The sequence below is a fragment of the Tachyglossus aculeatus genome, chromosome 12, assembly GCF_015852505.1.
Source record: "Tachyglossus aculeatus isolate mTacAcu1 chromosome 12, mTacAcu1.pri, whole genome shotgun sequence".
NCBI classification, from domain to species: domain Eukaryota; kingdom Metazoa; phylum Chordata; class Mammalia; order Monotremata; family Tachyglossidae; genus Tachyglossus; species Tachyglossus aculeatus.
The window spans coordinates 21,645,536-21,672,418 of NC_052077.1; the positions used below are offsets into that span (position 1 = coordinate 21,645,536).

Sequence of the window (26,883 nt, forward strand, 5' to 3'; positions counted from 1 at the left end):
AAGATGTAGAGCTTAAAAATAGCAATCAATAAAAAATTTTAATTTTTTTTTTTTTTTTTACTTTCACCTTCTCTTTTAAGCAATAGTCCCTAATGAAGCATAGGAAGAGGTGCTGATGTACTTGCTTAACTAAAATCCTAACAGAAGTGGTGCTTTAAATAATGAAAGTATATCCAATTTAGCAGTCAGGTTTGGGATTTTTCCACTTTTTCCTTTTCACTGCAGAGCCATCTTGTGGTAATGGAGGATACTTTTAGGCATAAAAAGGCTTTGCAAACAGTACTTACACCTTAGAAACAATAATAATAATAATAATGTTGGTATTTGTTAAGCGCTTACTATTGTTCTAAGTGCTAAGTAGTTATTCAACAGTTTAAACAAAAACGGGGTTCGAACTACTGGTGAAGATTTTTACCTCTTGACAAAAAAATAAGAATTTACCAAAGTGAGCACAGCTATAAAAAGTGTAAAATAACCGAAGGAAAATGTAAATATTACCTCATGAATAGTGAGTAGGTAATTGAGAATAGCCTGTAGTTCATCTTCTTTTACACCAGAATCCTTCAAAAATGGAACACAATTATCTTTTGTTCTTTATATGAAGTACCAGAAAACATTTTAAAGGAGGAAATGAAACAGACACAGCTCTGGAGAACTGGGCAACTGCCTTAAAGGCAAAGAGTGAAAATTAAATCCAACAGAGTTCAAAAGATTCTGCTTTGGTACATAACTAAGCTTGGAAAACATGAACAGTGACGAGAGGAATGAAACAGAGGTGCAAAAATAAAATTATCCAAGTAGCTTATATTAAACAATGGAACTTAGGTAGCAATCAAGTGCTCCACTCTCTAACCACCATTCTCCCAGTAACAAAGACGAGTGGTTTCAAATATCAATTGAAGTAAATGTAGTTTACTGTTAAAGAAATAAATGATTTAAAGCACCTGGAAATTGCTTGAAAGGCTGCAACTGCTAAGTTCAATAACTAACTGAAAAACACAAAAAACAGAATCCCCCAAAACATAGACTTCTTACCTTCATCACTAACTGTTTAATGAAAATCAATAAGAATGCTCGGAGGGAAAATGTTTCCTTCTGATCAGGTCGTGGCCCATCTTAGAAAGGAAGGGGAAAAAAAATTTAGCATTTCAAAGACTGGTAAACTGTCTGATTCTAATAGTCTCATGGTTAACGTATTTTCTCTTCATTTAAAATGAACAAATGTAGCTTAGTTTTTCAAAGGGCAACTTTCCTTTCATGCGTCTGAAGACCAAGCACTCAACTTCACATCCAATTAACTGCAATATCATTTTTCCAGGTGGAAAAATCACAGGTGAAAATTAGGAGGCCAGGCAAGGTCCCTGAAATTATCTGACTTCTAAAATAGTTTACGATAGCTTAAATAGTTTTAAGATTAATATAAGGATGCTAATTTATCCTGTATCTACTAAAGTGATAAATAACATTAGTGTTCATTAAGACAGCTATATTTAAAATTGTACATGGTTTATAAGGGAACAATTAGGTAAATCTGAAAGCTTTAGCCCCAAGTATGTGCAATAACAGCATATCAATATATCATACAAAAAACTTTTTTCTCTTTTAGACTCTGACACTGGGGCGTAAATTAATGTCAGAGATGACTTCTCACCATCCGAGGTCATCTACAAGGGGCCACAATGCACTGTCTTCTTGTTTGATTGAATACGATTGATAAATACGATTGATGATGTTTTGACGCCCTTCCCCACAGTCACAAATGTTTCCCATTAAAGGAATTCAGATTTCTTGACCAAATTAATCTCTACTAAGACACTAAAAATCTGTTTATTTTTTAAGCTCCCTAATGGGGCATCTTTCGCTCATCTTCTCCTTCGCAACCTATCACTTCATTAAGCTAGTCTGTCATTAGGCCACCTGCAAGTGGCAGAACCATGACCTTGAAATGGCCCAAATAAATCTGTAGAAACCACAAATTTGAGGCAGCTCTGCTTCCATAATCCCTTTCAAGAACACGCTGAGAAGGCTCACCATGTCTGCTACTTTGAGGATGTCTCATGCTTATCATTCATTCATTCAATCGTATTTATTGAGCGCTTACTGTGTGCAGAGCACTGTCCTAAGTGCTTGGGAAGTACAAGATGGCAACATATAGAGACCGTCCCTACCCAACAATGGGCTCACAGTCTAGAAGGGGGAGACAGACAACAAACCAAAACATGTGGACAGGTGTCAAGTCGTCAGAACAAACAGAATTAAAGCTAAATGCACATCATTAACAAAATAAATAGAATACTAAATATATACAAGTAATCCAAATGGTTCCTCGACTTGATGTGAACATGTGACAGAAACCTTTTAGACCATCCTTAGAATGTGTTTTATATTGGTTAGGTGGGAAGGGAGAGCACTCATTACTTGCTATTCCCTAGGAAAAATGGGAGGGCTCTTGTGAACAAAAGTTGATTTATCAATCAATCAATCAATCATATTTATTGACTGCTATGTGCAGAGCACTGTACTAAGTGCTTGGGAAGTACAAATTGGCAACATATAGAGACAGTCCTTACCCAACATTGGGCTCACAGTCTAAAAGGGGGAGACAGAGAACAAAACCAAACATACTAACAAAATAAAATGAATAGATATGTACAAGTAAAATAAATAAATAAAAAAATAAATAGAGTAATAAATATGTACAAACATATATACATATATACAGGTGCTGTGGGGAAGAGAAGGAGGTAAGATCGGGGGGATGGAGAGGGGGACGAGGGGGAGAGGAAGGAAGGGGCTCATTTATGCACTTTGGCAAGAACCAGGAGGAGGAAAGTGACTAATCCAATTGTCCTTTTTCACTGACAGTAAATGTGTGACTCAGGTGTCCACAATTCAGCAATCCTCTCCCAATTTCAACCAGGCAATATTCTGTCCCAGTACAAAGTTGGCCAGTTAAAATATCACGATTCATTAGGAAGGTTTTTGCCAGTCCACTTAATTGTTCCATAAACTCAATAAATTATTACAAGTACTTCAGTAAAGCAGTCCCTAAAAATGAGGTCAACATTCCACAACCCGCAATATTCTGTTCACAGCATAAGAAGAAATGCTTTCAGTTAGGGGAGAACTTTTATCAACCTCCATTCGATGACGAGAGACCAAAAAAAAAAATAACATACCCAAGCCTTTCGGAATGATTCCACTGCGATCCTGGGGATTCACTGTCCAGTAGTAGTACTTTAGGGTATGCATTACCAGAAGCACAGTCCCAACCCGCCGAATTGCATTATATATGTTGGCTGTACCAACAAACTCCGTGGACAGGTATGTGTAGAGGGTCATCTGGACCTGTAGCACCCAAATAAAAACAGCTTATTTTAATGAAAATCAGAATGTGAATCTGAGCATATCTTTTCCCCCTTACCTGTCAACATTTGGGGCCTCTTGCGGAGTTTGGTAATCAATTCTATTTTTTTTTGTTTTTTATTTTAAAAAAAAAACAACAACAAATGAATCTGTAAAACTAGGAATTCCAGACCAGATTACTGTACCAGATGCTTGGGAAAAGTTTCACAATGCTTTTACTTTTGAAAACAATGGAGAGAACTTTTCATGACATAAAAATCATCAATCGTATTTATTGAGCGCTTACTATGTGCAGAGCACTGTACTAAGCGCTTGGACATAAAAAGGGACATGACATAAAAATGACACTATAAAACCTTAGCCATGACAACAAAAATTGCTTTGAGAATTACCATCACGCAACTGTATCTACTGAGCACTTACTATGTGCAGAGCACTGCACAAAGCGCTTGGGAGAGTACAATAGAACAGAATTAGCAGACATTCCCTAGCCATAACGAGCTTTTGGTCTAGAGAGGGAGACAGACATTAATATGAATAATAATATAAAATTTCATTCCTGAATCAATGGTATTTATTGAATGCTTACCATGTGCCGGGCACTTTATTAAGAGCTTAGTACTAAACTGGAGAAAATAATAATGTTGGTATTTGTTAAGCGCTTACTATGTGCCAAGCACTGTGCTAAACCCTGGGGTAATAATAATAATAATAATAATAATAATAATAATTGGAATTTGTTAAGCGCTTACTATGTGCAAAGCACTGTTCTAAGCGCTGGGGAGGATACAGGGTGATCAAGTTGTCCCACGTGGGGCTCACAGTCTTAATCCCCATTTTACAGATGAGGTAACTGAGGCCCAGAGAAGTTATGTGACTTGCCCAAGATCACACAGCAGACATGTGGCGGAGCCGGGATTCGAACCCATGAGCTCTGGCTCCCAAGCCCGTGCTCTTTCCACTGAGCCACGCTGCTTTCAGGTTATCATACAAGGTATTCAGGTTATCCCACCTGGGTCTCACAGTCTTAATCCCCATTTAACAGATGAGGTAACTGAGGCCCAGAAAAGTTAAGTGACTTGCCCAGGGTCACACAGCTGACAGGTGGCGGCCGGGATTAGAACCCGCGACCTCTGACTCCCAAGCCTGGGCTCTTTCCACTGAGCCACGGTGCTTCTAACTGTCAGCTGTGTGACTTTGGGCAAGTCACTTAACTTCTCTGCGCCTCAGTTCCCTCATCTGTAAAATGGGGATTAAGACTGTGAGCCCCCAGTGGGACAACCTGATCACCTTGTAAACTCCCCAGCGCTGAGAACAGTGCTTTGCACATAGTAAGTGCTTAATGAATGCTATCATTATTATTATTATTCTCTAAGATGCTTTCTTTAGTTGGACAAAAGTTGAATCTCTTTCCCCCTCACCCCCAACTAAGGCAGACAGAAGAAAAAAGATGCAGCCTAACATTATACCGTACTGTACCTCTAAATGGAGTTCACTGGTAATGGCAACAACTCCCCTAACGACTCTCATCAACGTGAAAAACATCACTTGGGCTGCATTATAAGGGGAAAACTGCCTCACATGTTCGTTAATCGTACAACCATTAGTCTCTGTGGGCATACTGTGCAGGAACCATACTAGGCACTTCAGACATCAAGGACCTTAGGCTCTAACAGATGAGACAGAAACAAGAATAACTTGCATATAGGAGGAAACGGGAGCTTAGAGTATGTAAATCAATAGCCAAGTATCACCTCTACAAATGCTAAAAAAAAAAAGACTCCATTTACAAATGTAATAAAAAAAAACTAAAGGTCACACAAAGAAAAAGGTTACATTTGAGGTGGGAGGAAAAAAAAGAAGTTAAGACCTCCAGCTGCCTAATTTGATTGCTTCCAAATGGCAATCAGAGCAGAGATGTTTTTCCCTCCCTCGCTTTGAAAGGTGAACTAGAGACAAGACACACTGTATCCTCGGATTGGCTAAAAACGTGGAATTACTGGGCTACGTTTAGCTGGATGTGCCGACACAACCAGGCTGTGTAGTTCTAGCTTAAATACTAGCAGAGGAAAACAGCACTTCTATACTTCAGCTGCCGGACAGGTATAGAACACGTCTGGTGATTTAACATTACTGGCTGATTCTATAACCTATGAGTACTAATCTTTCTACATGTGGATTTGTGACTTGGGATAATGTTTACCCGAAATGCAAAATATTCCTGTGTATATACCTTATTATATTTTCCTACTTATCTATTTAGCGCAACCAAAAAAACTCCAACTAACCCCCCTATGAACTTTCAACACTACATTCAGATCATCATAGAGGAATTAAATGCAAAATATAAATGTAAAGCTATGGTTTGCGGTTTACATACGAGTCAAAAAGTTCAAAGTTATTACAGTTCTCCCAGTGACCTTCCTTCAGTCCCCTTCACATTACCATATAAGAAAAGCCCAGCAAGCTAAAGAAGTGTATTGTCTGATATTTTTTGTAGTAGTCCAGGTGTTTGTAAGAATTATATTTTGTTTCTGGCAAACATCAGGGTGTTTAGTGGAATCAAGCAATCAATGGTTTTTACTGAAGGCTTACTATGCGCAGAGCACTGGACTAAGTGCTTTGGAGAGGATGATACAGAGTTGGTAGACACATTCCCTATGTAATTCTCCCCCTTTTAGACTGTGAGCCCACTATTGGGTAGGGACTGTCTCTATATGTTGCCAAATTGTACTTCCCAAGCGCTTAGTACAGTGCTCTGCACACAGTAAGCGCTCAATAAATACGATTGATGATGATGATGATTCCCTGCCCCTCAACAAGCTTACAATTTCCCATGTTTCAGACTGCTGAGGTGTCTATTATTAAACTGAACTTTACTTTCAATGTCCTCCAAATCGGAATTTTAGTTTTTTCATTGAATAAAAGCTATCTGCCATTTCATTTCGACCGAATAAACTCCCATATCAACAGCCACACACAAAGATATCGCAAACAGTGGCACCAACTTTTCACTTTGAGTAGAGGAGGAGGAAACAAAGGGGGCAGAGGAGTTGGAGGCAGAGGGGAAGGACAGAGGGGAGAGGGAGGAAAAGAGGGGGAGGAGAGAAAGAAGGGGAAGGGAGAGGAAGTAAAAGGTGCCAGGGGGGGAATTCCTCCTCACTTTAAACTTCACTGGATACCCGGAATAAATGCCAGCGGCCTGCTGGTCCTTGCCCTCTTGCTTCGCCCGAGCCTGATCGCCACCCCCTCAGACAAGCCCTGCTGCTTAAGGCTGTTTGACACCCCAGCCTCTCCTCAGCACCATGACAACTCTAACCTGGCCCGGTCCCTGTTTCAGCAGGCGTCCTAATCCCGCTTTGTGCTGCAAGAACCCCCTCATCATCATCAATCGTATTTATTGAGCGTTTACTATGTCCAGAGCACTGTACTAAGCGCTTGGGAAGTACAAATTGGCAACATATAGAGACAGTCCCTACCCAACAGTGGGCTCACAGTCTAAAAGGGGGAGACAGAGAACAAAACCAAACATACTAACAAAATAAAATAAATAGAATAGATATGTACAAGTAAAATAGAGTAATAAATACGTACAAACATATATACATATATACAGGTGCTGTGGGGAAGGGAAGGAGGTAAGAAGGTGGGGATAGAGAGGGGGACGAGGGGGAGAGGAAGGAAGGGGCTCAGTCTGGGAAGGCCTCCTGGAGGAGGTGAGCTCTCAATAGGGACTTGAAGGGAGGAAGAGAGCTAGCTTGGCGGATGGGCAGAGGGAGGCCATTCCAGGCCCGGGGGATGACGTGGGCCGGGGGTCGACGGCGGGACAGGTGAGAACGAGGCACGGTGAGGAGATTAGCGGCGGAGGAGCGGAGGGTGCGGGCTGGGCTGTAGAAGGAGAGAAGGGAGGTGAGGTAGGAGGGGGCGAGGTGATGGACAGCCTTGAAGCCCAGGGTGAGGAGTTTCTGCCTGATGCGCAGATTGATTGGTAGCCACTGGAGATTTCTGAGGAGGGGAGTGATATGCCCAGAGCGTTTCTGGACAAAAATAATCCGGGCAGCAGCATGAAGTATGGATTGAAGTGGAGAGAGAAACCCCAGCCCGTGATCCACCTCCAGCTCGGGCCACAGAATTCCCAGCCCCAGATGGAGCAATGAGGACGCCTCCCCATGTGGCAGCCACGAGGACTTGAGTCCCAGCTAGCAGGGAGCAAAAGGATGCAACGCCATCCTGACTCCTCCTCTAATTCCTTTTTTAATCCAAGGGAGAGTTGGGGCTGGCTATGCTATCTTTCCCACCAGAAAAGCTGGGAGTGTAGAGATAATGGTATCACCTCCCCAGTGGGCACCTACTCTTTAAAAAAAAACATCATGCCATATCCATTCGATGGAACTGTGTATAAAAGAAATCCCTATTCTTTCTTAGCACATACCCCTCCTTTAGGGATATTATCCTGAGAACAAGACACACAAAGCCTTACCTTTGCTGGGGTGTGAATCCATATTGCAGGGTTGAGGAGAATGTGATCACAGAGTTGCTTGAGTAAGGGCACTCCGTTATGCAGGTTGCTCAGGTACTTTGAAAATGCAAGGCAAAGTTCAAGTACTGCTCTGGTGACATGGGATTTGGAAGACTGCAAAGAATAAGCAAGGGATCTTAAAGTCACTTGATTTAACCTTAAGATTTAGCAACCTCAGGAATGACGGGTTTTTTTCTGAGCTCTAAAGAGCCTTTGCATTAAAAAAAATGTCCCCCAAATTAGAAGCAAAATGGGGCTCTGGGCAAGAAGCAACATTGAGACTCTCTAAAGCAATAATCCCAATATTGGCACGGGCTGTCCGAGACAAATGGTGACTGCTCTAATAATGGAATACTATTTGTTAAGCGCTTATAATGCACCAAATGAATGAAGCACTGAGGTAGATATACAGTATTCGGGTCGGATGCAGTCCCTGCTCTAACCAAGGTTCACAATCTAAGTGTGAGGGAGAACAGGTATTGAATCCCCACATTAGAGATGAGGAAACCGGGGCACAAACAAGTGACTTGCCCAGGGTCACACAGCAGGCATTAGAACCCAGGTCCTCTGACCCCCAGGCCCGGGCTCTTTCCACTAAGCCGCAACGCTTCTTAGCTCTAACTCAACTGCTGTAAAAATTAAATGGAATTAAGTAAAGCCACATAAATATTATGGTTGTTATTCATTCATCAATAAATCAAACTGGGATACAAAGAATTCAAATTTGGAAGTAATCTGCGTTTACCTTTTCCAGACTATACCCAATCACAAGGAAGCCCTTACAGGAAAGCATCTGTTCTTGCATAGCAATGGAGTTCTTCAACAACTCCATAATAAAAGCCAATAGGGTAGAACTGGAAAAGAAGTGAAAAATAAATTTACAATAGCCAGCCATATCACCTCCCAGTCAAATAGCTCCTACATTTCAAAGGAAATGTTATGTAATTATTTAATCATCATCATAATGGCATTTGTTAAGCGCTTACTATGTGCAAAGCACTGTTCTAAGCGCTGGGGGGGATACAAGGTGATCGGGTTGTCCCGCGTGGGGCTCACAGTCATCATCCCCATTTTCCAGATGAGGTAAGTGAGGCTCCGAGAAGTGAAGTGACTTGCCCAAGGTCACACAGCAGACATGTGGCCAGAGTGGGGATTCGAACCCACGACCTCTGACTCCAAAGCCCGGGCTTTTTACACTGAGCCACGCTGCCTCTCTATTTAATGGTTCAGATACCATTCAAAATGGTCTGCAGTACTTATATTTTGAGCTTGTGTTTTCACATAATAATAATTACGGTATTTGTTAAGTGCCTACTATGTGCCAAGCACTGTTCTAAGTGCTGGGGTAGATACAAGGTAATCAGGTTGCCCACGTGGGGCTCTCAGCCTTAATCCCCATTTTGCAAATGAGGGAACTGAGGCACAGAAGAAGTTCAGTGGCTTCCTCAAGGTCACACAGCAGACAAGTGGCGGAACTGGGATTAAAACCTACATCCTCTGACTCCCAAACACGTGCTCTTCCCACTAAGCCACGCTGCTACTCTAATCATATTCACATCATACCGGAAAATTTGTCAGAAGTCAATTTCACTGAAATGGTGCCTGTTTTCTAAATTCTCTTACAGATATACGTATGCTACCGCTGCACAAAATCTAACCAAGGTAACTGGGACAGTGTTTTATGTAAAATAATTGGAGAGTGGGCAGCGGCATACACCTTTGACCTTATAATAATAATAATGGCATTTACTAAGCGCTTACTATGTGCAAAGCACTGGGGAGGTTACAAGGTGATCAGGTTGTCCCACGTGGGGCTCACAGTCTTAATCCCCATTTGACAGATGAGGTAACTGAGGCCCAGAGAAGTTAAGTGACTTGCCCAAAGTCACACAGCTGACAATTGGCGGAGCCGGGATTTGAACCCATGATCTCTGACTCCAATGCCCATTCTCTTTACCACTGAGCCACGCTGCTTCATGCTGCTTATGATGAAGATGACGGTGTTTGTTAAGCGCTTACTGTGTGCAAAGCACTGTTCTAAGCGCTGGGGGGATACAAGGCGATCAGGTTGTCCCACGTGGGGCTCACAGTCTTAATCCCCATTTAAAAGATGAGGGAACTGAGGCACAGAGAAGTGAAGTGACTTGCCCATGCTTATGACTGGGTAAATAATCATAGAAATAGAAAATAAAGTGTCAATAGACTGAAATGGCTGTATTCCCTCCCCCCCATTCTTTTTGCTTCTCCCTTGCATTCGCTCTCCCTCCACCCTTTGATAATCATCATCAATCGTATTTATTGAGCGCTTACTATGTGCAGAGCACTGTACTAAGCACTTGGGAAGTACAAATTGGCAACATATAGATACAGTCCCGACCCAACAGTGGGCTCTTAATCCAAACAAACCCACTCATTGTCCCTCTTGCATGACTCCACCTGTCTTTCTCTCTCACCACTCCCTCGGCTGTCATGCCCTTTGTACTCACCATGGTCTCTTAACTCCCTCTGCCTTCCTCCACCAAGGCAGCCTGAACAAGTGGTGGAAGTACTCCTACAACATTTGACTCTTTTTTCCCCAAAAAATATTTCACCACGATGCTTCTGTAATGACTACCTATCACCTCTTTTCCACTTAAGAATCCAGGGACAGTGAGTTGTTTCTAACCAAATGAGAGCAAAACCACATTAATTCTAAGATAAACCAAAGAAGAGCCCATATTTATACTCACCACACCGTTGTATCAATTTGGTCAGATGAATATTGCCTGAAATCCAGCTGTGCAAAAAGGGGAAAAAGCACCTGCACCCCTCCGATCGAATGCATAGCACTTTGAATGGAATGGGTTAAAATTGCCTTCACATCCTGATAAAGCAGAATAGATACACAAAATGAGTGAAATCAAATTGCAATACTTTCCCACAGTCCATTAAAAATGCAGTCTATTTAAAATGGCAGGAATACTTAACGATGCCATGTCACATATATTGATCACGCAAACTGTTACCAAAAGAGCCACCAACACTACACCAAAGTTCCCCTCTAAAAATAATAATGAAAGACCATACTACCTGGAGCATGAGAGCATGGGGTGAATGAACAAAAATAGAAGGGTTATCCTTGGGAGATGATTCGAGGCAGAGCTGTGCATCTGTAGCCCGTGGATTGTATGTGAATGCAATGGCATTGGAGAGTTTGCCATCATACAACAAAAGCTTGTGATGTTCAGCAAGAAAGAGATCACTTTCTGCCTTGAACTTAAATGTACCCTAAATAGTAAATAAAGGAGAGCGATTAGGATAACCTAAGAAAAAAGGATGAAATCAATAATAAATATGAATTTTAAAATAGCCGTCAAGGATAGAGTTGATATTTTATGCTCAAGGCAGTGCTTTGCACAGAGTAAGCGCTAGTTAAAGATGATTGAATGAATTTAACAACAGGAAAAAATGTTCCCTCAAGGGTTGCAAATCCAGTTCCCTAATAACATTATTCAGATGATTCACTGCAGCCTACTGAAAGTTACAATTAAGGCTTTACTGACACAATTGTATGGAAAATCAATTTGGTTGAAAATCAGAGATTCAGTGTGAAGTGGATCCCTTTCAGAAGGCATATTCAGGCAGCATACCACCTCTATCAAAAATAAGTTTGCATGTTATTGCTGGCCTAGAATTTGTGGAACCTGCTATACCCAACAACTGAAAGAACCAAGGAATATTAATCCCATCTGTTCAGAGTCTGTATAGCCCTGAAATAAAAGGAAATACAAAGGACAGGTGGATTCATCAATTTTTATGGGGATGGAGAGTAGAGATGAAGGGGAGAGAGATAATGATGGGGAGGGAGATGCTAGAAAGTGAGAGGTGGGAGAAAGAGAAAGAAAGAAAAAGGAGCAGGAGGAGAAACGGGGGAAATTGGTGAGGGAAGAAGATGGGAGGTATAAGAGCTGGGAAGGGGAAGTGCAAAAGAGGACATTCAAGAACATGGTGAAAATATATGTGCTGCTCTGACGGGATTTAAAATGACACTTTGGACAGTCAGATATTATCCCCAGATGTGAGTGTGGCTAGCTCGACCACTGTTTGAGAGAAAATCCGTTCCCTGTCATTTTTAGCATATTAAAATTATCCCTAAGAGTTTGGCATTTGCTACCCACAAGCCCTGGCAGGGTTTTAATTTCTTCTTCCTAGGATTGCCAACCTTCCCAAAACTCTCCAAAGAGTAAAGCCCCATTTCTAATAGCGTTGAAGGTGGACTGAGTTCTCTGCTAACTTTTCATTTTGGGTGCGGTTGGGTGAATTTACAGTGGGGCACCAGGAAAACGGGTGAGGAAAAAAATGAGAGGCATAAAACCACTAAGGCTAGGGGCGGAAGCTGTGCCATACATACAAACACACAAAGGGTCGGAGAAGTCAGTGGGAAGACACAGGCGCAGAGCAGGTTGGAGGGGAACACAGAGTGACACAAAAAGGTGTACGGCTTGGTGGAGATGCCCTCCTTGAAACAAAAGCCCTTCTGCCAAAGGACTCGGGGAATAAGCAGGTGTCCACCTCTCTCCAACAGTAAACCCCAAAATATTACAGTGCTAGTTTGTTCAAAGGAACCCAAAAGGACAATATCCATGATGAGCTGGCTTGGCCATTGCTCCCTTTTGGAAAACCACAGCTTCTGAAAGGGCCTGATCTACTTCAAGGTCTTGAATATTGACCTACTACTTATAAAATTCAAAATATGCTATCTTTGCTTGCATTTTTTTTTTTTTTTTTTACAAAATAACACTTTACCTTATAGCCCAGTCCCAGCTGATAGATGGCAAATATCTGAGCAGCATTGAGTGCTTCACTAAAAAGGTAGACGGCAGTCATCTGTCCACAGAACACTCTATTGGAATCTGCTGTTTCTGATGAGCCCAGGAAACACTTGTCAAAAGTCTGAGGGGAATGAATAATAAATTATAACAATTATAGCAACAATCATTAGTAAAATGGGGAGTTAATACACGCTCTCTCTCCTACCTAGACTTTGAGCCCCATACGACCTAGGGGCTGCATCCAATATAATTATAATAATGATGGCATTTATTGAGCGCTTACTATGTGCAAAGCACTGTTCTAATTATCTTTCCCAGTGCTTAGTACAGTGTTATTATCATCCTCATAATCAACTGGATATAGGTATAAACACTTGTATGGAATGTCTAATATACAGAGAACTAACTGTTCTCAGCACTTGGGGAAAGAAAAGGGAAACAAAACCTCACAGAGCAGCTAAGGTAGACTTTACCAGTAGTTTGTCATATCACTCATCTTGTTTTGTACACATATTTTCCCAACTTGGCCAAGCTTTTATTATGCAAACTATAGGGAAGTCATTCAACTTAATTGACGGAGACAGAGACGTTCAGTTTTACCAAAAGCCTTGTTTTCCTTCCATTTCAGCTAGAGCACAATGAAAGAACTAAAGGTTCTTCTAACAAGGCACGTCTCTCTGGATACTATCTGAAGCTAAAATTGAAGAAATGTTTGTGTGCAAATGTGGAGCGTAGGTAACGCTAAGAGTTTTCCTTAATGCAGGATTCTGTGAAATCCTAACCTCTGCAACACAAGAGAACAAGGTGCTCAATATAAGAAAGTCCGGTGCCACAAGCACAAGACATTTCAAGGAAAAAAAAAATTCAGATGTGCTGAAAACTTATTCTTTCAATAATGAATTCATATTTTATCACCTCCTTTCCTTCATCCTCAGTTTTACGGAAAATGAGAACGTAACGATAATGAGAAAATGACTAATATGAAAGTAGAGTATTAAGTTGTATACCACCCTGGCTTTATTAGTGGGCTTTCACCGTGGAAGGGAAAAGGAAGAATGGGCCTGCGAGTCTGAGGTCCTGAGCTCAGATTCCGGCTCTACTCTTTGCCTGCTGTGTGACCTTGGGCTGTGCCTCCATTTTCTCAACTGTATTCAAGTCCTGTTCTCCCTTCTAGATTGTGAGCCCCATGTGCAACAGGCACAGTGTGTGACCTGAAGCATGGCTTAGTGAAAAGAGCACAGGTTTGTGAGTCAGACGTTGTGGGTTCTAATCCCGGCTCTTCCACTTGGCAGCTCTGTGACTTTGGGTAAGTCACTTGAACTTCTCTGTGCTCAGTTACCTCATCTGTAAAATGGGGATTAATACTGTGAGCCCCACATGGGACAACCTGGTTACCTTGTATCTACCCCAGAATTTAGAACAGTGCTTGGCATATAGTAAGTGCTTCACAAATGCCATCATTATTATTATTATTATTTACTTTATAAATTTATTAAATTTATTATATAAATTTAATTTATATGTCGCCAATTTGTACTTCCCAAGCGCTTAGTACAGTGCTCTGCACATAGTAAGCGCTCAATAAATACGATTGATGATGATGATTTACTTGTATCTATTCCAGTGCTTAGAACAGCACTTGACACATATTAAGTGTTTAACAATTACCATAATTATTATGATTAAGGAAGGGTGGGTCTGGATAAAATAGGGAAGAAAAACTACCTTTGGAACACGTATGGCATAGACACAATCCTCAGTATTACTGAAAACTGTTTAAGTGTGGCTGCCACCTTCTCAGAATGCTTTAGTTACCTAAGATGGGTTTGGGGGTTGAATGTCGTTCTCAAAAGTTACTAAGGTTAATGTGCTAAAGGTCTATATAACTTCTTGAGTGATGAATACAAGTCCCTAATTTCATAGCCATCAGAACCTTAGATAATAATAATAATGGCATTTATTAAGCACTTACTATGTGCAAAGCGCTGGGGAGGTTACAAGGTAATCAGGTTGTCCCATGTGGGGCTCACAGTCTTCATCCCCATTTTACAGATGAGGGAACAGAGGCCCAGAGAAGTGAAGCGACTTGCCCAGAGTCACACAGCTGACAAGTGGCGGAGCTGGGATTCGAACCCATGACCTCTGACTCCAAAGCCCGGGCTCTTCCCACTGAGCCACGCTGCTTACAGCTTAGGGCCTATCTGAAGTGATAGGACTGTTCTTAAATAAAACTGCTCAGGCATGCAGGGGGCAATGCCGATTAGCCCACCTCTCTCTTCAGTACTCAAGAAGGAACACTCTGAGTGGACTACTTGAAAATTACTTTTAGTTTAGGGAGTCACACCCTTGACGGGATATATGCTTGAGTTGTTTTTCCAGTCAAGAGTTGGCCCAATCCTCCCTAATGTGAAATGACTGAATGGGCATCAAGAAAGACCGTGGAACAAAACACTGCTAAATAGGTGGCTGCCGTCGGCAATAGCACAGCACAGCCATAGCAGAGTGATGGGAAATCTAATAAATGCCATCATCATCAGTCGTATTTATTGAGCGTTTACTGTGTGCAGAGCACTGTACTAAGCGCTTGGGAAGTACAAGTTGGCAACGTCATCATCATCAAATCGCTGGAAACATATAGCGCTCTGTGTCCACCTACGTCCAGTCATGAGCAGGGGTCCTCAAACATTAAAGGGCTCAAATACGTGTGTCAAAACACTGGAAAGCCGCACACCAAAGTTCACGGGCCTGGCCTAGTGAACGGACCTAAGAGTCAGAAGGACAGTCTGCCTATGTGCTGTGTGACCTTGGAAGTCACTTAACTTCTCTGTTCCCTCATCTGTAAAGTGGGGATTGAGACCGTGAGCCCCATGTGGGACATGGACTGACTCCAACCTAATTAGCTTGTATCTACCCCAGAGCTTAGACTAGTGCCTGGCACATAGTAGCAAATACCATAAAAATAAAATATGACTTTCCCATTTAACCCTGCCAGGAAAGGTGTAAGAGAACCTCTTCATCGTCTATAATTCCAGAGACAATACCATTCAGGTACCATTTATTCATATACTGTGTTTATTATGTTTCAAACATAACCAATTCCCCACAGGAAAGCATTCTGACACAAAAACGTTAGATGATTGAAATCTCGGTGTTCGATAAGAAAATTCAATTAAGGCAATGACTATCCTTATTTTATTACCTTCCGTGACTCCATATCAAAAGTGATGTCAACCATTTCCAGTAAGTTAAAAAACAAAGTAACTGGTACTACAGTCCGAAAATCCTAGTGCAAGCTTTAACTTACCCTTTTCACTAAACGGGGGTGTGTGTCACTGTTTGAAAACACACGCCCTAACCTGAAATTCATTGAAAGTGATGTTTTTGTATTTTTAAAACCAACACTTACGTCACTAGTATTGACAAACCACGTTATCTCTCCATAGGATGCCAGTTCTCCGTTCACATAACACCGGAGCTCACTGTTTTTCCAACGGTTATAAATGTGCACTATTGTAACCATGTACCACTGAAAAGGCAGAAAAATCGCAAATAAATCGTAACGTCAAGGATTTAATGTTCAGTCCCACCTGGAGCCCCCAATAAGGGAACAAGTGCTGAGCCACAGTCCTGAGGCTTCAAGCCTGAGACCGCGCACTGAAGAACTTGTTGCACATCAGTCTCAACTGTTTCACCGCTGCCCTCTCATCCACGTCTTGCCTTTGAAATGGAACGTCCTCCCTCCTCATATCCTACATATTATTATTGTATTGTACGCATATTATTGTACATATTTATTACTCTATTTATTTATTTTACTTGTACATATCTATTCTATTTATTTTATTGTGTTAGTATGTTTGGTTTTGTTCTCTGTCTCTCCCTTTTAGACTGTGAGCCCACTGCTGGGTAGGGACTGTCTCTATATGTTGCCAACTTGTACTTCCCAAGCGCTTAGTACAGTGCTCTGCACACAGTAAGCGCTCAATACGACTGATTGATTGATTGATTGATCTTAAGGCAATTACTCTCCCCAGCTTCAAAGCCTTTTTGAAGGTATGTCTCCTCCAAGAGGCCTTCCTCTTTTCCTTTTCTTCAACACCCTTCTGCATTGCCCTGACTCGCTCCCTTTATTCATCCCTGCCCCCCAGCCCCACTGCACTTACGTACATATCTGTCCTTTATCTATTTATATTAATGTCCGTCCTTCCCTCTAGACTGTCCGCTCATTTGGGCAGAAAAGGTTTCTGTTCTATTCTTTACACTGTACTCTCCCAAGCGCTTAGTACAGTTCTGTACCCTGCCAGGAAAGGTGTAAGAGAACCTCTTCATAGTCTACAATTCCAGAGACAATACCATTCAGGTACCATTTATTCATAGACTGTGTTTATTATGTTTCAAACAGAACCAATTCCCCACAGGAAAGCATTCTGCCACAAAAACGTTAGATGATTGAAATCTGGGTGTTCGATAAGAAAATTCAATTAAGGCAATGACTATCCTTATTTTATTATTATTACGGTACAGTGAGTGCTCAATAAATACGACTGACAGTGCTCAAGGTTTGTGAAGCTTCCCCCTTTTAGACTGTGAGCCCACTGTTGGGTAGGGACTGTATATGTTGCCAACTTGGACTTCCCAAGCGCTTAGTACAGTGCTCTGCACACAGTAAGCGCTCAATAAATACGATTGATGATGATGATGAAGCTCCACTCACCCTCTCACCTCTGCCAGGAATGTTCTCGAAGGGGTATAAAGGGCAGTGAGAGAGGAGGCAGGAAGGAGGGCAGTGCACTGCCATTCATTCGGTCATTTGGTCAAATTTATTGAGCACTTACGATGTGCACAGCACTGTACTAAGCATTTGGGAGAGTATAATATATGCCTCCAATGAGCTTCCAGTCTAGTCCGTGTGTCATTTTCACCCACATTAGCCGGCTGAAGGCAGAACTGGGACTAGTGTGGCTGTACCTGTGACTCCTGACTGCTGGACTCTGATTCACGAGGCGACTACTGCTTTGCTCCTCTAGTCACAAAATTCTCCATCTAGTTATCTTTGTCCCTGCCTTCTCATGCTGCTTCTGCATTTCTATTCTTTTATCTTTCCCTACGTACCTGTCACCAATTTCCTATCCCTGCTTAATTCTTAGATTGAGATTCTCTTGAAGGCTGGGAACCGTGTCTAATTCTCACCAGTTCCTGCCTCCTCACTACTTAGCACAGTATTCTGCACATTGAAAGTCCTTGGATTCAATTATTACTAAAAACCTGGGATCCTGATTCTTAAAGCAGTGGGTTCTCTTCACTACTTCTAAAAATTAGAAAGTTGGGCATTTACATGTCTTCACAATGCAGAGTTTTAGAAACAGAACCCTATTCCCAGCCGAAGTATAAAATATTACAGAGCTAATCCTTAGCAAAAATAAAGTTGTGTGGTTAATATCTACACAAAAATATTATGAGTTATACTTTTCTCTAACAAAATTTTGCTAAAATTATCTACTGAATTGGCTTTATATAAACCCAAAACAGGTGCAATCATTCGGGTGGCAAATGTTTCAAAAATTTACAGAAATGCATTTAAAATTTAAGAAATACAAAACACCCAATGAGACATGAGTATGCTCTATAAGTAGAATCACATGCTTCACACGCCCAACAAGCTTTAAAAATAATGTATTATTTGGCTATTTAACTGGGTTGGAATGATGGATTCTACTGACAGAAAGATCTTAATCATGTACACATGTATGACTGAGGACCTACGTGTAATCTACAATACATGCTACACTGTTAGCAAAAGAACAGTCATTTGGCAGTCTTCGTTATAAACATTGAGTTTACTTTCATCAAGCAACCTCAGAATTTAGAAACCAAACGATAAATTCCAGAATTAAATACAAGCTTTCTTCCCAGCTGTAAAAAAGACTAAAAATTCAGGTGGGAGTTGTTTATAGGGAAAATTGTTCCAGCATAATTAAATGAATGGTTCAGAAAGGGCAAGTCACATGGAATAAGCACTATTCCCTAATCTTATGCTAGCAATTATTCTTTTAAAAAAAATGATGACAGTATGCTATCAGTGATGACACTGGACACAATCCACACAGCAAGTCAGATTAAGGACACCTGATAAAATAATTTCTATTTCTACATACCTTCTGTGGCTTGAAATCAAATTTTACACAATGCTGGAATCCTTTTCCTTTTGACTTTATTGATGTTACAATCAAACAGCCACCAACGAAATGAGCGGAATAGCCCAGTCCTTTGTTTGTTCTGAAACTGCAAAGGGAAGAGACAGTTTTCAACTGGAATAGAGCATGCCACTGCATTTCTAAGGCAAATAATATACAAATGCACACGTGGGTATTAAGGAAGCAAACACAAATACATACCAATATAAGTATGGTTTGTCTTTATCCACATTGATGTTATTTATGGGATCCATTCTTAGCCAGGTGTGAAATGTAAATCCATTCTGGTATGGCCATTTGGCTATAGGAGGTAATGCAATAGCCTAAAAATAATAAGCTTCAAGTTAAGTGGGGCAGCCACATTTAACGGACAGTAAGCGATAACATTGCACACTGCATTACACTATTCCTCTAATGGAAGGAAATTAGGTGGCTTTAAGGGTGTTATGAAAAGGCAGGCCTCAATCTTCCAAGCAGGGTTTGTCACCATTGACTCTCTCAGTAAGGTGGGCCCACTGTTGGGTAGGGACTGTCTCTATATGTTGCCAACTTGTACTTCCCAAGCGCTTAGTACAGTGCTCTGCACACAATAAGTGCTCAACAAATACAATTGATTGATTGATCAGCCAGATCTTGGACTGCTAGCTAGTTTTCTGTTGAGTGTTACGTACACAGGGTTGGACTAAGATGGACTAAGATGCCATTAAGAAATCAGCTTCTCGCTTCTCTTAAATAGCTTTACTATCCAATTCTAGGGTGCCCTTATTAATTGAAAGAAATCTTTTCTACCTAGTCCAGTAGTAATCTGGCATAGCCGGCAAAACCACTTTATCAATCACTTTATGAGCACTCGTGTGCTAAGCACTATACCAACCATTTAGGTTAGTATAGCAGAATCAAGGCATGTTACCTGCCCTCAAAGAGATCACAAACAGTAATCCTGATTCTCCAAGGGGATATGGCCACATCAGATCGCAACCGAAAACTCCCGCTCTTATTTAATAGCTGATTTGAATAATGTTTTTGTGTGTGCATGCTGCGTGGGAAACTGAAAAAGAGAGCCAATTAGCTAGAAGGAAACCACAAGGGAGATGAAGCTGAAGTAAAATTGAGTCAGGTTTCTGCTACCTTTCCAAATTGAAATTTGGTAGCTCAAAGGGCCCGAGGAATTGCTCTGAGCAAGAGAGCAGAGTGAAACAATCTCTTGTACTAAAAGAGTCAGAAGGAATTGGAATGATACTGAGCAAAAGATTGACTTAGAAAATGGCCACTGAGTTGTGGAAGAACTGGTTATAACCGCAGGGTAAATTGGGCCACTTACCTGAATTCTCTTCAAACTACAGCCTTTCAATGTCAACCCAAGAAGAGATCTTTCATACAGGGAGTAAACCAATGCTAAGTAGCATCTAAGCAGTTATTTCATGTAGTGGCTAATAACAGAATGGGAACAAACTAAGGAGGACGGGGGTGGTCTAGTGGGCAGAGCATCATCATCATCATCAATCGTATTTATTGAGCGCTTACTATGTGCAGAGCACTGTACTAAGCGCTTGGGAAGTACAAATTGGCAACATATAGAGACAGTCCCTACCCAACAGTGGGCTCACCGTCTAAAAGGGGGAGACAGAGAACAAAACCATACTAACAAAATAAAATAATTAGAATAGATATGTACAAGTAAAATAAATAAAGTAATAAATATGTACAAACATATATACATATATACAGGTGCTGTGGGGAAGGGAAGGAGGTAAGATGTGGGGGATGGAGAGGGGGACGAGGGGGAGAGGAAGGAAGGGGCTCAGTCTGGGAAGGCCTCCTGGAGGAGGTGAGCTCTCAGCAGGGCCTTGAAGGGAGGAAGAGAGCCCAGGAGTCAGAAGGACGTGGGTTCTAATCCCGGGTCCACCATTTGTTTGCTGTGTTACCTAAAGCAAGTCGATTCACTTTTCTGCGCCTCACCTGTAAAATGGTGATTAAGATAGTGTGCGCCATGTGGGACATGGACTGTGTCCAACCTGATTAGCTTGTATCCCCCCCAGTGCTTACTAAAGTACCTGGCAAACAGTAAGTGCCTGAGAAATATCATTTAAATAAAAAGTCGATGATGAAATAGGAGCCAAGTCAGCAGACTCCTAGACCCAGAAGACATAGGTACTCTGATCTAGAGACAGGTAGTAAATGGATTTAAAAGTTTCATTTTGAAATTTCCACCTTTGCTGTCTGACTTCTCAAAACTCCTCCTTTCATTCTTCCTTGGTGGCCCGGCCCTAAGAAAATTTTTCTAGCTTTCTCCAAGCACCTACACTAACGGGAGGTTGTTCCCAAGTTCAGGGAGATGGACAGTCACGGAGACAGATGAGGTGGAATCCTAGAGTTAATCACTGATGCTAAGAGCATCAGCACCTATTTTTGACAATTAGCATTCACCTAAAAGATAATTTGGATGTGCTTTTTAAAAGGACAGTCAAAATATTGTTTGCATAATCAAGGGTTACTTACTGCAGCACTCTTCCCTGGAAAGTTGAAGAAGGCATCAGGACCATATTTCTGGGGCATGTGTTTCAAGACAGACAGCAATTTGCCAGCATGTGGAGGCTATTAAAATAAACGGTAAATTGTGTTCAACATGAATTGAAAGTTGTTTTATAATTACATTGCAGTACAAGGAGAAGTAATGCTTTTAAAAATAGAGAAGTGTGGCTTCCAATATCTCTATTACACTGCTCCATGGAATAACATTTTGTAACAGACTCTATACGGCTTCAAGGATAAAAGTAAACTGTGCCATGGAATAGTTAACATTCTCAGTCAATCAAATGTAATTAGTGACAGAGCCACCTTTTGTTCCCTTCCTTTTTTAAAGCCCCAAAGGGATTAAATCCATTCTTTAAAGAATTTCAACCCTTTCTTCAAACTTTGTGCTTGAATTTGATCAAAATACTCAACCAACAGCTGGGGAGCTGGCTGAAACAGGAACAGCGGTTGGGCTATCAATTCAACACCAACTGAAACAAAAGCTCACTTTCAGAGCATCTATGTACCAGAGGAGATAATTGCAAGTGAAATTACTTGACCATTTATTTCAGTTGCTATTACAAATTATCCCGTAGCTACAAAAACTTTATTTGAAAAACGGCACACTGAAAATGGCTGTTAAAACTGTTTTAAGGATTATAAATGAGTGGGATGGAGAATGTAATCATATTTCTCTCTCCATTATTTTGACTTCTTTATACACTAAAACCTCATTAATACAGCTTTTGACTCGAGATCCACGACGAGAACAGTCCAATGTGAAGAACGCTGTCCCAAAGGACAAGAATGGCAGGAAGATGGTTCTTTCACAGACAGTAACTTAATATTTGTTATGGAAAAGCAGCATGGCTTAGTAAGAGCACGGGCCTAGGAAGCAGAAGGTCATGAGTTCTAATCCTGGCTCCGTCTCATGTCTGCTGTGTGTTCTTGGGCAAGTCACTTCACTTCTCTGGGCCTCAGTTACCTCATCTGTAAAATGGGGATTAAGAGTGTGAGCCCTATGGGGGACAGGGACTGTGTCCAACTTGACTAACTCGTATCTACCCCAGTGCTTAGAACAGTGGGTGGCACACAGTAAGCGTTTAACAAGTACCATAATTATCATTATTATTTCATGGGGCTCATCCCAATTTTTGCTATAAAACTGTTAACTGTAGAATAATTCTACATTCAATTCACCATCAACTGAACATTTAGCAATACTCTCCTAGATAGCCAGTTAAAACTTGTCACAGAAATTTTCAGAGAAGAATATTTTAGGATAAAAATATAGACATATATTTTTATAATTTAGTCCTGCAGAGCAGAGGTTTTAACTAGGGATTCAAGTACTCCTGGGCTTCTCTCCAAGTATTTTAGAACTATGGTAACGGCAGCAGTAGTTGCTCCTAACACGGCTAAACTGATTATGGCTGGGCTTCTTGAAAGGCAAGAACTCCAGAGAGCCCAGCAGAAACAGATCAGCAACAGCTAGAACCATTTGTGACATGAAACTGCTCCAATCACCAATTTGATAAACATAAGTCTTGTGAAACATGAACTCTGGGGAGCTGGCACTAGTAGAAACTGGAGAAACTTAACTTAATAATAATAAATAATAATGATGGCATTTGTTAAGCGCTTACTATGTGCAGAGCACTGTTCTAAGAGCTGGGGGGGGATACAAGGTGATCAAGTTGCCCCACTTGGGGCTCACAGTCTTAATCCCCAATCGATGATAAAAAAAGAGTGCTTACTGAGTGCGGGGCACTGTACTAAGCACTTGGGAGAGTACAATACAACAATAAACACACACATATGGAGAGCAGACCACTGAACCTGGCACTTAGGAGAGTGCAACGCAACACAATCAGTGGACACATTCCCTGACAACAAGGAGTTAGTCTGACACAATGACTGCTCTCAGGCCAGATTATTCAAATCAGGATGAAGAGGTGGCAAATGTACCCCATAATATCCCTGTCATTTAACTGGAGAATAAGAAGATAGTAGAAGTAAAACCAGATTACAAGAATGAACTGAAAATGGAGGGACCAATTAGGGCAGGGAGCAGGGGTGGGTGAGTGGTAAATTGGGTGAGTGGTAAATGAATAGTAGAATGTGTAATTAAAAGAAACCAAAACCAACAGATTTAACCAATGCCAAATAAAAACTTGCAGCCTTGACTCTCTTTGACATGTCCTGAAAACCAAATATAAGGAGGGAAAAATGAAGATGGGTGAGAAGGAAAGGTGAATCATCATAGTGTAACGGTTGGAGCACAGGCCTGGGAATCACAAGGTCACAGGTTCTCATCCCGGCTCTGCCACTTATCCGTCTACTGTGTGGCCTGGGGCAAGTCATTTCTCTGTGCCTCAGTTACTTCATCTGTAAAATGGGGATTGAGACTGTGAGTCCCATGTGGGACAGGAACTAAGTCCAACCCCACTTGCTTGTACCCAGCCCAGCGCTTGGTACGGTGCCTGACACACAGTAGCCGCTTAACAAATACAACAATTATTATACACAAGGACATCTGCTTTCCAAACTTTCCAAAATCAAACAGCAAACATAAACTGAAGTTGCTTACCCATTGTCCTCTTTCCCCTTGAAGTTTGCTGAAAAATAGCTTTAATTCTCGAACAGTCAAATTATAGCTAGCCAGGACTCCCAGCATGTCAACTAAGAGATCTGAGGAGAGAAAAAAGGGTCATTTTAAAGTCATTTCACAAATGAATTTTTGGGTAAAAATAGCGTTACTATGTACCTTACAGCTCTGGACACTCGAACAGTGAATTCAAATAAGCCTAAATGATATTGGAAAATGTGCTCTACTACTAGGAAAAAATCAAACCTGCAATCATGTTATCAGCTTTTTCAATTCTCCGGAGGACTTGTTCCACAAGACCCACTTCGGTGCAGACTTGGAGATTTCTTATGCTCTTCTTCAGGATGGCGGCAAACATGCTCCAGACCTCCGCTTGGCAAGTGATGTCACATTTGTCCAACAGATCCACCATGCAGGTAATACTCTCACCTTCTTGTATGATGAAGTTCATTTCCAGATCAAACTGCCCACCAACCAGCTTTGAAAAATATAAAGAAAAGTGCAAGTGTGAACACTTATGTTGCTCAATGACCATCTTGGAAAACAACTGACCATATGCGTCCCTCTCCTTCCCACCCAATAGAAACATCTTTAGCAAAGGATGCGTTGATCACTACAACTTAAACACACTCCTTTAAAGTCAAGAAGCAGACATTCAAAAGAAGCGTTTACAGAAGTTGAAAAAATTGTGACTATTACTTTTTCCTTCTTCAAGTAAGGGAAGGTCAGAATTCACATGCGGCTTAACATAGAAAATACATTTATTTTCAAACTGGAGACTTTAAATTTCCTATGTTCAGGAACTAAATGTGCAAGTATTCACTGTCTTTTGATCTTCCTTGTGCTATTTCTGCAAATAGTGCTTAGAACAGTGCTTTGCACATAGTAAGCGCTTAATAAATGCCATCAAAAAAAAATAGCCTCTCGCCGACAATTACTCCCCCTCCCCGCACATCCCCAAAGCCTTACTGAAGACACGTCTCCTTTGAGCAGCATTCCTTGACTAAGCCCTTTTCTTTTCTTCCACTCCTTTCTGCATCATCCTGACTTTCATTCATTCAGTCAATCGTATTTATTGAGCGCTTACTGTGTGCAGAGCACTGTACTAAGCGCTTGGGAAGTACAAATCGGCAACATATAGAGACGGTCCCTACCCAACAGTGGGCTCACAGTCTAGAAGGAAGACCAGATGACCAGGGCTTTCTGCATCATCCTGACTTTCATTCATTCATTCAATCATATTTATTGAGCGCTTACCGTGTGCAGAGCACTGTACTAAGCGCTTGGGAAGTACAAATCGGCAACATATAGAGACGGTCCCTACCCAACAGTGGGCTCACAGTCTAGAAGGAAGACCAGATGACCAGGGGCGTGCGTTGAGCGCTCTGCACACTGACTGCGGTCAAGACGTAGACCACACTCTGAATTCCCCCTCTAAATTGTAAGCCTGTTGTGCGCGGGGAATGTGTCCGTTCATTTTTCTCTTGGACTCTCCCAAGAGCTTAGTACAGTGCACTGCACACGGTAAGTGCTCAGTACATGTGATTGATTGAGGTTAAGATGCAGCCCACGTTCTGAATTCCCCCTCTAGCAGCGTGGCTCAGTGGAAAGAGCCCGGGCTTTGGAGTCAGTGGTCAAGGGTTCGAATCCCTTGACTTGCTCCCTTTATTCATCCCCCCTCCCATCCCCACAGAACTTGGGTTTTGTCTTGTCTTATGCTGTCGAGTCGTCTCCGACCCATAGCCATGCCACGAACACATCTCTCCCGGAATGCCCCTACTCCATCTGCAATCATTTTGGTAGTGAATCTATAGTGTTTTCTTGGTAAAAATACGGAATGGCTTACCACTGCCACTTGAATATACACCCTTGACTCTCTCCCATGCTGCTGCTGCCTTGCACAGGTGGGTTTTGACTTAGGGCAGACTGCCTTCCACTCGTTAGCCACTGCCCAAGCTAGAAATGGAATGGGTAGGCCTCTGCTTGACTTTCCCTCCCATAGTCGAGACTGGTAGGGTACTGGAAACTCACCAGGTGCAACCGTGAGAGGGGGAGCACTTAGGTACATATCTATAATTGATGTATTTATATTAATGTCAGTCTCCCCCTCTAGACTTTAAACTCGTTTTTGGCAGGAAATGTGCCAGATGTATTATACTGTACTCTCCCAAGCACTCAGTACAGTGCTCTGCACAGAAAGTGCTCAATAAGATTGACTGATTCCTGGAAGATCACTAGGAAAACATACAGTCAGCTCTCCATTACTCAGGTTTACCTACTGTGGACTTAACCAAGAAAGCTGCTTCTGTCTGTTTTAGTGCTCGTGAGTAATTTCATCAGTAAAATAAGAGGCATTTCATTTCGCTATTTGTTCACAGCTCTGCAGGTGCAGAATACAGTTGAATCTAATGACTAAAATAAAGTGTGGGGTTTAGTTGTAGATTTCTGTCCATGTTATTCTTGGCTTCCATGAATAATCAATTGAGAGAGAGTTGACCTTAATTCTGAATATAAACACTTTCAAAGCTTTCTAGCACAACCATTCTATGTCTGCCTATTGAATCATTTTATGCAATTCTCTAAATGGGAAATCAGTAGGCACACTCATACATTTGGCTTGCCAATATGAAAGGGTTAGCTAATCACTTTTATTCTTTTAACCTTTTTACAAATAAGACTTGTTATTTTACAAAATTTTAGACAGCTTATGTAATAAGAATATCATATTTAATACTGAGGTGATAACACTCCAACCCCCCCCAACAGAACTTTATAAAAATAATACCTCTTCTTTGTTAGAAAATTCTGAAGGCAAGTCGTTTTTGAATTGCAAAATTATAGATTAGAATGATATTTATGACTTCTGTAAAG

The 26,883-nt window shown here is 41.4% G+C and overlaps 1 protein-coding gene across 1 annotated transcript in view; it reads right to left on the minus strand.

Annotated features, from left to right (window-relative positions):
- Window positions 1–26,883, minus strand: part of LRBA (LPS responsive beige-like anchor protein) — a 634,690-nt gene that overhangs the window by 541,405 nt on the left and 66,402 nt on the right. The window contains exons 3-16 of the mRNA XM_038755081.1: window positions 24,259–24,490; window positions 23,995–24,095; window positions 21,390–21,485; window positions 19,092–19,213; window positions 18,852–18,978; window positions 16,103–16,222; window positions 12,671–12,817; window positions 10,955–11,152; window positions 10,615–10,748; window positions 8,631–8,739; window positions 7,847–7,999; window positions 3,180–3,348; window positions 1,036–1,115; window positions 499–561 (exon numbers count right to left, since the gene is read on the minus strand). Coding sequence (XP_038611009.1) covers window positions 499–561; window positions 1,036–1,115; window positions 3,180–3,348; window positions 7,847–7,999; window positions 8,631–8,739; window positions 10,615–10,748; window positions 10,955–11,152; window positions 12,671–12,817; window positions 16,103–16,222; window positions 18,852–18,978; window positions 19,092–19,213; window positions 21,390–21,485; window positions 23,995–24,095; window positions 24,259–24,490 — 1,851 coding nt within the window. The remainder of the gene's footprint in view (window positions 1–498; window positions 562–1,035; window positions 1,116–3,179; window positions 3,349–7,846; window positions 8,000–8,630; window positions 8,740–10,614; window positions 10,749–10,954; window positions 11,153–12,670; window positions 12,818–16,102; window positions 16,223–18,851; window positions 18,979–19,091; window positions 19,214–21,389; window positions 21,486–23,994; window positions 24,096–24,258; window positions 24,491–26,883) is intronic.